The 10,196-nt window shown below is 44.4% G+C and overlaps 1 protein-coding gene across 1 annotated transcript; it reads left to right on the top strand.

Moving 5' to 3' along the window:
- Positions 1 to 2,455: 2,455 nt before the first annotated feature.
- DYNLT1 (dynein light chain Tctex-type 1) lies at positions 2,456 to 7,948 on the top strand. Its single transcript, XM_056344485.1, has 5 exons — positions 2,456 to 2,637; positions 5,606 to 5,647; positions 6,815 to 6,938; positions 7,154 to 7,231; positions 7,524 to 7,948. Exons 1-5 carry the CDS (start codon positions 2,611 to 2,613, stop codon positions 7,592 to 7,594), a joined length of 342 nt encoding a protein of 113 aa, XP_056200460.1. The 5' UTR covers positions 2,456 to 2,610; the 3' UTR covers positions 7,595 to 7,948.
- Positions 7,949 to 10,196: the final 2,248 nt, after the last annotated feature.

Below are 10,196 nucleotides of genomic sequence, written 5' to 3'. Positions count from 1 at the left end.
AAGCCGCACACAGGAAGAGCAGTGGCTTTGAGTTCTACATAATTTCTTTTTCAGAAATTATAGATGTGAAATACTACTAACCTCAAAGTCCCCAGGACTTGCACAGAAAACTGCTTGTATTGCAAACAGTTCTCTCCTGGACACAAAATAGTTTTCTATTCAGGTCTGAATGAGAAAGCAATTAGTACAGATAACAGTTCAAAAGAATTTATTTTTTATGCATCAGCGAAAAGAAAATTATTTTACCTCCAACTGGAAATCTGATCTCAGATAGCAATTAAAAGTTAAAATGTTACTAGGATTGGATATCCTAAGTCAGTCTATTATAGAACCAACTGTGAGTAATGAAGTTCAAAATTACATCTGAATTATTTCCTAGTTCGAAAAAGAAGAGAGGCTGTTCCTGCAGGTCATTCTCCTTTCTTGTTCCTGGCTCTACCAGATAAACTCTATATACAATGCAGAAGCCCTTCTTAGTGTTCTGGGTGTTTTAAGAAATATTATTTCAAGTTAAAATTAAACAAAGCACTGTAATTCTATTCACATGGCAAAATTAAACAGCCTGCAATTTTATAACCTCGTTAAGTTAAATAGATTTAAATATTTCCACCTGTGTAGGTCAAGTTTAATCACCTTCTTCAACCATTATCACTGAAGGGAAAGCAACTGTTAGTGGGGCACAGAGCTATGCTCAATAAAGAATATTTGGATTATTTAGGCCTTCATTTCAGGCAAAACTTTAGATGAAAGACCAGAAATAACCTGAGGATTGTTACTACCCACAGCAACAGGTTTGTAGTATTACACATTCAGGCTGAGGAACATTAGCCCTGCCACCAGCTTTCCCCTAATATTTAACCAAAGCCTTAACCACCACACTTTTAACTCGTTGTATTTTTCCCTCTCATGCCTGGACATGAAAAACTGCTGTGCTATTTTATACGTGCTAAGACTATAACCAAGTTATAACCTTTTATTCTTTTGTCTAAACAAGCACCACTTATTAAGCCTTCCCATAGTCCTCATGTGTTTGTCTCTGCTTTCTGGCTGGCGGGAGCAGCAAGCACAGGGCTCAGAGGGACCAAGGGTGAGCTCAGCAGCCAGCCACAGTCCCGCTGTATCCCAGCGGGGCAGGCAGAGCGGGTGCTGGCCGCAGGATGCCTGTGCAGTCCCAAAGTGAGGTGACCAGTAAGAGTTTTCTTCTTCAGGAGCAACAGGAGGCAGGGCCTGACAGAGGACTAGAGATAAGGTCAAAATGTAGAGCTGCAGCCTGCCAAAGAGACAGGCCCGGAGCAGAGGTCGCAGGGGCGGAGGCCACAGCTGCAACCTGTCAGCGCACTCAGGCCCTGACATTGCAAGTCCCTCAACCTTCTTGAAATACAATGCCTAAAACTGGATGCAGTATTCCACTGTATTCCTGGTGAGGCTTTATTGCAGAGTGCAATAGGAATGCCACTTCCCTCTTCCTGCAAGCTATATGCCCATTTCCGGGTTCCGATATCGCATCTCCTTAACAGCACCATATGATGAGTTGCGGTAAAGCATACCTAACACACTCTCTCTGGTCAATGCAATGGCTGCCGAGTGAGCTGAGCTGGTCCTGCCCTGTCTGCATTTATAAAGCTGGTTATTCCTGCCTCAGTACAGGCCTTTGCGCTTGCCCCCAGTGAATTAATTTTTTCATCGTTCAGGCTATTTCTGCAGTTCACCCAGGCCACGCTGAACCTGAACATCATCTTCCACCATCTAGAGCCACTCTCAGAGGTTGACATCCACAGTAATTTAGACAATCTGTAAACACTGGGGCCCCCCCACTCCATAAACTGTGCAAAGTGTGCCCTCTAACTTCATTGTCCAGATTCTGGTTGCTAAAAATAACAGGATCTGCTTAGAACTGTAAGAATTCAGATATTCCTCATGTCTTTCCATGGCTTTTTTCAGTTGCCGAGTATACATGACATCCTCCGGCCTTCTTTTCAAGCTGTTTCCAGAAGCAAGCCGCAGACCCCCCCTTTCCCAGGGAAGGGCCTCTCGGATCCACCCCCGCAGGCACGCCCGCGGCACACGAAAGGCAAGCCACCTGCGTGAAAAACACAGGCGTGACGGGCCGCCCGTTCTCCCTCAGCCTCAGGCTGCGCGGCTTCCGCCACCGCCATGGCTGCCCCCCACGCCCCGCGCCGCCCCGCCCCTCCCAGCCCCTCCGCGCTGTCGCTATGGAAACGGCGCCATCTTGGAGGGCGCCGGGCGGGCTCAGCCCCGCTGCGGCAGTCGACGCAGCGACCGCGGCGCTCCCGGTTGCTACGCGCCCGAGCCGCGCAGAGTGCGCAAGCGCGCTGGCGGCCGGCGGGGCGGGGAAGCGCCGGGCCGTACGGAGCCCAAGCAGAGCCGAGCGCGCAGGCGCAGAGCGCCGAGCGGCTTCTATGGCCGGGCGCCACCGCCCGCGCGCAGCACTGCGCAAGCGCCGCGGGCGCCGCAGCCGGACGCGGCGGGAGCGTGGAGCCGGGGCCGGCGGCGCAGGCGCACTGCAGGCAGCGGCCGGCGCGTGGGGCGCAGCGGGTGAGGGGGCGGTGCCGGGGTGTCCGTTGCGGCGTGAGGGGCTCCACCGAGAAGATGGACGACTTCCAGTCGGGGGAGGAGGTAACGGGGCGGCGGGCAGGGGAAGGGCGACTTCGGGCCACCCCTAGCTTCTCCTTGCGGGGCCGGCGCAGGGTCTTAGGCGATACCTGCCCGTCCCGGACACCACTCCTCGGCCTCCCCGCGGCAAGCCCGGGGCCACTGGGACACCCCCCACTCCCTCCTCGCCTCGCCCCGATCCCCCACCGCCCGCCCCTGGGGTGACACCGGCAGTTGGCGGCGGCTGCGAGCCGCGCGTCCCGGGCAACGCTGGAGACGGGCCCGGCCTTTGTTCCCGCCGCCCAGCCGGCGGGGCCGCCCCTCTGGCGGCGTGAGGGGGGTTACCGGCCTCTGGCAGCGTGCAGTGGGGTTACCGGCCTCTGGCGGCGTGAGGGGGGTTACCGGCCTCTGGCGGCGTGAGGGGGGTTGCCGGGCGGGGCCGCCCCCGTCCGTATTTCGGGGGGCGGGCGCCTCTCCCCGGCGGCGGCTCACGCAGGCCCCTCTGCCGCTGCGGGTCGCCCGCAGAAAGCGCTGGGGGTATCGTGGCCTCTGCCTCCACCGGCAGGATGGAGCAGGGCGCTGTGCTGGGCGTTTCGCTGGTGCGGTTTAGGGGAGTGAAAGACTCGAACAAGCTATTTGTGTGCGGAGAGTCCAGGCAGGGACGCGCTAATGAGATGTTCTACCATATTAACGAAGTCTGATAAATCAAGGGTCTTTTTCTTTCTCGTGCCAAATGGCTACCCAGCGAGCGTTGCTCTTGCAGAGCTTGTCCGAGCTGTGGCGGTTTGCTGCAGTGTTCTTAAACAGCTGCACTGTCATTTGGTGAGACAATAGCAAAGCAGTGTGAGGGGTGAAGGGGTGTCAGGCTTGTGCTGTTCAGAAAGCCTTGTCCTGATTGCTGGGCCTGGCCTGTGTTACACAGTTATGGGTATTTTTTAAAAAATGTTACCAACATGCTCGAACTTCATTCTTATAGCTGTTTTCAAAAACGTCTTCAGTATTACTGAAAGATAATACGGCTTTGCAGTTTGCATTTGTTGGCTGGGAGCACCCCTTTTAAACAAGATACTGGAAACTACATCTGCTTTCCTTGTGCCAGAGGTGTAGCACAGGAAAGTCATAAAGCTTCTGTATGTTTTCCCTTTATTTTTCAGTACAAAAAGTATTTACATCATCTTACTTAAAGAGGGGCTTGTATTATTTGGCAGCTCAGTTTAAGCATATAAATCACAAAGCTGGATATCAGAACTTTATGTTCTGCTTTGTTGTGCATCTAAACCCATATATGCTCTCTTGCCAGAAAAGGAAGGCTGAGAAGTAACAGCAACCCTAGAACCAAATCCTCAAATCTCTTTATGGCCCTTCCCCACTTGTTTCAGTACAAATTAGATATTGAAATGCTTTTGAGAACTCAGGTTGAATTTAATTTGGTTTACTGTGGTGAACAGTGTTTGTGCTCACTCAAAGGTGTTTGCGAGCAGAGTTGTAGACTTTGTGAAGAAAAAACCTGTATATGGTTTATCATCTTGCCAGACAGCACGCTTCATGTCTGCCAGCATGTCTGGCATGCCTGTTCTTAACTTATGCTTTATGGGAAAGACTATTTTGATAATTGTAGCTCTCATTTGGTTAAATACGCTGGTGCACTTTAAAATGTAAGCACCCGTAAAACCTATTACCATGAAAACAAATGAGGCATATTAAAATTAAAGTCAAAGCTGTAAATAAAAGCCAGTTTGCCATAGCACATAAAAGCTTTTAGAAATGTTGAAGTGTGCGAGCAAATTGGTGCCTCTCAGTAGTTACAGAAAAGGCATTGCGTGCTGTTTCTTATGTCACGGAGAACACTCAGCTGCTCCCATCTTTCTGAATGTCACATGTCATTAAAGCTGGCTAGGCTGTTCACCTTCTGAAAGGTTTATCAATATGATGTTGAAATCCTGAGCAGGTGTAATGATGTCCTGACTGCACACCTGTATTACACTGTTAGTTGTGTTTGCCAGCTGAAGAAGCTGACAGACCTCCCAGTGAAAACTCGGTCAACGTAGGCTCCATTACGTTAATTTTGAAATCCTTGTTCAGTCTTTTGAAATCTGTTAGTTTGCTGTTATGTCCGTTTCTTCTCATTGATTCCTTTCTTCTGGTTTGTGAGGGGAGGCTATGAGATACCTAGTAGTAAAAACATGGTGGCTGGCTGGCTGTGGTGCCAAGTGCTCACCTACCAGTGCTCCCTGGCCCTTTGAAGAGCTGCAGGGGGTGGCTGGCTCCCCAGCAGTGGTGGCAGCTTGTTTTAGCCACCTTACATGGGAGGCAGCAATAGCTCAGGGACTAAAACACTAACCATACAAGTAAACAGATAGTACTTTTAAGATTAGTAAAATGTTGGGACCTTCTCTGTTCTGATTCCACGTACTTCATCCCTACTCCCCAGAGCCTGAGAGAAGGCTGAAGGTGGTGGGGAGTCCAGCAAGCTAGATTTTCCCTTTGGTTTCCAAGGGGCAGTTTTCTTCTCCCCAGCTGAGGTTGTCATGACAGCTTTTCCTTGTGCTGTGAATTGATGTTTTTTCCACATATGTGCCTTGGAGATGTCTGTTTAACTGTAAGCTGTGTCTGCGCACCAAGCTTTTCTCTGCAACCTCACTGTGAATTGTGGACATTAAAACTTACTGTAAAATGAGAATATGTGTGTGCATAAGTGCTATGTGTATTATTTTAAAATACTTTCAAGTTAAAATTTGAACACTTTGACTCAAAAGGCCAGCCAATATTAGTTAATCTGTTACTTTCATTACTTTGTTAAGAATGTTAATTTGAGTGGGTTCAGGGAGCCAGGGTACATATGAGCTAATAAGGGAAGACGTGGTATCTTCTGACTTGCAAGAAATCTGACAAGCATAAATTAAGGTTCTAGTGCCTGTTCTTAACAAAGCTTGACTCTGTAAACAGAAGAATGTGTCCACTGATTATTTAAAATTCTACTTTTTTTTTGTAGACATCCTTTGTTGTTGATGAAGTCAGTAGCATCATTAAAGAGGTAAACAACATTTTCATTTTGTTGGTGTGAAAGTATAGTATGTTGTATGCCATGTGCTGAAAGGCATTCGAGAAAATCTGGTAACTGATATGTAATAGATTTCTAGAATGGTTACTATCAAAGTATAGATAATTGTTGATTTAACCAATGTATATGCTTTAAGTGGAAGTGACACCTAGCTTTAGTTGTGATGTGTTTTACAAATCCAAAAGATAATTGAAATAATTTCATATGCTCCTCTCTAGTTGCAGTGTATCCCTAGTTGAATTTCTATGAGGGATAGGCATTTTTTATAGGCTGTCTGAATATGCATGTTACTGTGTTCTTTTGAGATGCTTTTCTTCTAAGATGAGTTTTTGTTTGTTTGAAATGTTTCTTAGCAACAAAAATAGTTCAGTCATGAACTTCCTGTGTAGAAAATTTCCAGAGGGATTTGAGTTTTGTGTCCCAAATTCCTCTTGTAAACTAGTACAATCTTTTTCTTGTTGCAAAACAACTGTTTTGGTCAGACTTCGTAAATTGAATCCACATGCTTTAATACATGCTCCTGTTTCTTCTGAATCTGAAATAATTTTGTGATTATTTTTAAAACAAGTTCTGTGAGGAAAAAATGTATCAATGAAAAACATGCAGCTTTAATGTATTTTGGTTTGTATCGTAAAGGAGAAACTATCCTCATAAGTAGAATGGGTTATTTGGGTGAAAGCTTCTGCTTTATTGGTAACCAGCAACCATGTGGGTTTTATTTCCCAAAAAGGATTCTGCTGAAAAGTCTGGAGTTCATTTCCATAGAATATGTGTGAATGAGCCATTGCTGTGTGTGTTTTTTCCAGTCTTTTCAGGACTGTTTAAATGCAAGACCCTTCTCGTAACTCTGGCTTTGGGACATTGGGATAGGAATTAAAATAATCAAAATATCACAAAATGAAAAGAGAGTGGAATCTATGGTAATTTCCTCTATGCCTGGCTCAAACTCTGACCTGAAAGTTTTGTAATAATTGAAAACACTTCCAATGATCAGGATGGACAAGCAGTATTTAGGACTTTTTCTGTGGGTACGGGGGTCTCATCTTTAGTATTTGATGTTGGAATGGGCTAATGGGTGCCTGGTAGATGGACAGCAGTGCAGTTTATTCATGCATTATAAAATATGTTTGTCACCAATAGGCCATAGAAAGTGCGATAGGTGGCAATGCCTACCAGCACAGCAAAGTGAACCAGTGGACAACCAGTGTGGTGGAACAAACGTTAAGCCAACTCACAAAGCTGGGGAAGCCTTTCAAGTATATTGGTGAGCGCAGCTTTCTCTTTTCTGTTGAAGCTGGTAAAGTCAAGTGCGCTGATGGCTAGGGGGTGGGGGAAGATCTTGGCGAGAACCATGTCTATAAACTACTCGTAAGCATGTATATATGCATATGTGTTGCATGTATGTACTATGCTAAGCAAAAATGTAGCTAAATGTTAATTTAGTGATAAATTACTAAAAGCTTCTCTACTGGCTAACAGTGACCTGTGTGATTATGCAAAAGAATGGTGCTGGGCTACATACAGCAAGCTCTTGCTTCTGGGACAACTCCAGTGATGGTAAGGAGCACAACTGTTGGGTTTTTCAGCTTGCCACTGTAATGCTAGTCCCTTTAAGACTAGGCAGTGTACTATTCTTTTTTTTCCAAGTGCTATAGTTTTGGAGTAATAGCATGCAGTTTGGTCTTTTTTCCTTGTGGCAGTGATGCCAACTGATACATATGAAAAGCTGTTGTGAAAATTCATTCTTAATGTAAACAATTACAAACCTGCATGTAATGGCTGCATATAAGGGCATGCACTTATCACTGTAACTTTCTTCTGTCTCTGAACCCCTTTTTTGTATTTGTAGGAACCTGCACTGTGAGATGGGAGAACAAGACTATGTATTGTATAGTCAGTGCCTTTGGACTTGCAATATAATTGCCTTGAAGTCATTCATCCTTCTCTTTTCTACTCCAGCACTTGATTCCATCTCTACTTAAACTGTGAATACACTGAACAACTTCTGTTTTTAATGTACTTAAGTAACTTTGGTTTTTTTAAATGTAGAATGTGAAAACATGTTGTTATATGGTTTATGTTTGTACTTAGTATTGTACCAGTGTTGCCATACTGTCTTAACACTTCAAGAACTTCTCTTCAAGGTGCTAATACTGAAATCTGCTGCAGTGTAAAACTTTCTCTAGATAACTTTTTTAAGACCAGTATAAATGAGACACCGACTTTCACACTTTCTACTCTTGGTTAGCATTAAATTATTGAAATTCATAACAATTGGTGTGACTCATTTAAATGTAAGTCTCTTGTTATTTTTAAAAAAGGTTCCAGTTCTTTTAATTCTCTTCAAGGTAGTTGAGGTATGTAGCAGAACACAAAGCAGTTCCATAATTTTGCCAAAGTCAATAAAAAATTGCAAGAAAATGAGGTGATGTTTATGAGAAGTTAACCTGGCTCTGGTTTTGGGACAGGTTTAATCTGATTGTACGGTATTTAGGGTATGGAAGGATAGCAGAAATAACTATAATCTTTGAACAGAAACAGAGGTGGAGTTTTTCGCATTGGAGAAGTGCTCAGCAAGCTCTACATGGATAATCATCCACTACTGCAGCCAGTTACACCTGTCAAGTAGGTCTTGAACTTACCTGCTACCTTTTATACTGGTTGTGCTATTCAGTGAGTGTGATGAGTCCCGAGAGTTGGTGAAACATGATCCTTTCTGAAAGGGGGGGGAAGCTGCCTCAAGGTGTCCTTACTAAATAACATGTGGATAGGTCTCCTGCCTTCTAAAGTTGCAAAGGAAAAACAAGTACAACAAGTTTTCAGCTTAGGCTTGGGTAAGGTTTTCTTTGTCAGCTAATTGAAGAAATGGAAGCATGCTATGAATTTCGGACTGCCTGTGTGAACTGCTATGCTGCTGCTGTGAGCAGTAGCTCATTGCTAGTGAAGTGGAAAGAATTACAAAGCGAGCATGGGAGAGTATTCCTGGGCTAGAGTTAGTCTGGGTGACCTGCATTTGCTTCTATTTAGGAAACTCTGTCAAATGTTTTCAGAATCTGGCTGTCAACTAAAGCTGTTTAGAATGAGATGGCTACTAATACAACAGTATGTTTCCGTGATCTGGAAAGACATAATAATGAAAAATCAAATGACAGTAGAAGGTATGTTTTTTATAGTGCGAGGTGCGCAGGGGTGTGCTCAGGGGTGCTCTCTGTGGTAACTCTGTGTATCCAAACAGACTGTATAAGACCCTGTGCTAGGCCAAGGCTTCAGTCCTCTTCCTGCCTACGCATTTCTGCTGTCAAAAAAGTTTGGGAAAAAGGTTGATCAGCAGGTTTGGGCTTGGTACATTTGAGACTTCTAATATAGCTGTAAAAGTCATATATTTCTGCTAGCATACCGGTTCCAAAACATCTCTGTAAACATGTCCTTCATGATAAGAGACTTCTTTATTCTAGCTTATGTCCTTGTAAATAATACAGGGCTATACTGAGTGTATATACACCTTGTACTGAGGAGTGTATACCTTACAGTTCTGTAGCAGAGTTTTAGCAGAGTATTCAGTGTCAGAAATAGTACAACATCTGTAAAAACAAAATATTAAAAACAAGATAAATTGAATAAAGTACCTGAAATAGCCATCAGGGTGAGAGAGAAACTCGTTATAAAGAGAATAAATCGCAGAATCACTAAGGGAATTTTTAATCTGGCTGGTTGGATACTTTATCTCCTTTCCATTAGCATGCCAGAATAATAATTGTAGTGTAGTATCTACTCCAATACTTATTTTCATTTAAAAAAGTAGTTTTGTGCACTGTGAGTCAGTATTTCCTTCTAGAAACACTTGGTATTTAGTCGGGCCATTCAAACATTCCTTATATTTTGTTCATGTTAATAATAGCAAATCTCTTTATTTTTTTTTTTGTGTGTGTATGTGTTGGTTGTTGGTTCTTGCATGTGTTGAACTACAGGAAAATCAGTGTAGAAGCTGTACGGGAGGAGAAAAACACTGTTGAATTAAACTAGAAGTTGTGCTACAGAAAGAGAGTTTTATAGATTATACATTTGAGCAATAACCAACACTTCCAATGTAACAGTTTTAGGATTACAGAAGGGGGTTTAGGGGTTGCGATTTTTTTGGATGTTGGTCCCCCCCTCTGCTGAACTTACGACTTTTCTGTGAAATGCTCAGCCATTGCATATTACAGTGTCTCAGTGTTGTACAGTTAAAGATTTTTAAGTTTTAGGTATCTTCAAGCATGTTAACCACCTTTTTCAAAGACTGCTGGCCAGCTCACCTCAGTGCCAAAGCAGAGCATTAGAGTGATGAGCTTTCAGAGTCCTTGCTCCAATTAACTGGCTGTCCAAAGAAACCTAGCACAGACTGTGGGCTGCGGTATTCAGGAAGGTAATTATGGTCTGTTTCCTGTCTTTAGCTTCACTGCCATGCCTCTTCATGGGACTGCCGCATAGAAATCGGGGGCATCAGCTCTGATCTGGAGGGGAGGAGGAAGAGGAAGGGGGA

This window comes from Falco biarmicus, chromosome 6, assembly GCF_023638135.1.
Source record: "Falco biarmicus isolate bFalBia1 chromosome 6, bFalBia1.pri, whole genome shotgun sequence".
Taxonomy (NCBI): domain Eukaryota; kingdom Metazoa; phylum Chordata; class Aves; order Falconiformes; family Falconidae; genus Falco; species Falco biarmicus.
Note: the sequence above shows the minus strand (reverse complement) of the source record. Positions and strands in the feature narration are given on the sequence as shown.

What these genes read in the sequence shown, in the direction of transcription:
- DYNLT1 (XM_056344485.1), top strand. Translation starts at nt 2,611, where the DNA reads ATGGACGACTTCCAGTCGGGGGAGGAG. An exon ending in TCAGTAGCATCATTAAAGAG is followed by an intron (nt 5,648 to 6,814) that starts GTAAACAACATT and finishes TGTCACCAATAG; the next exon opens with GCCATAGAAAGTGCGATAGG. An exon ending in CTGGGACAACTCCAGTGATG is followed by an intron (nt 7,232 to 7,523) that starts GTAAGGAGCACA and finishes TTGTATTTGTAG; the next exon opens with GAACCTGCACTGTGAGATGG.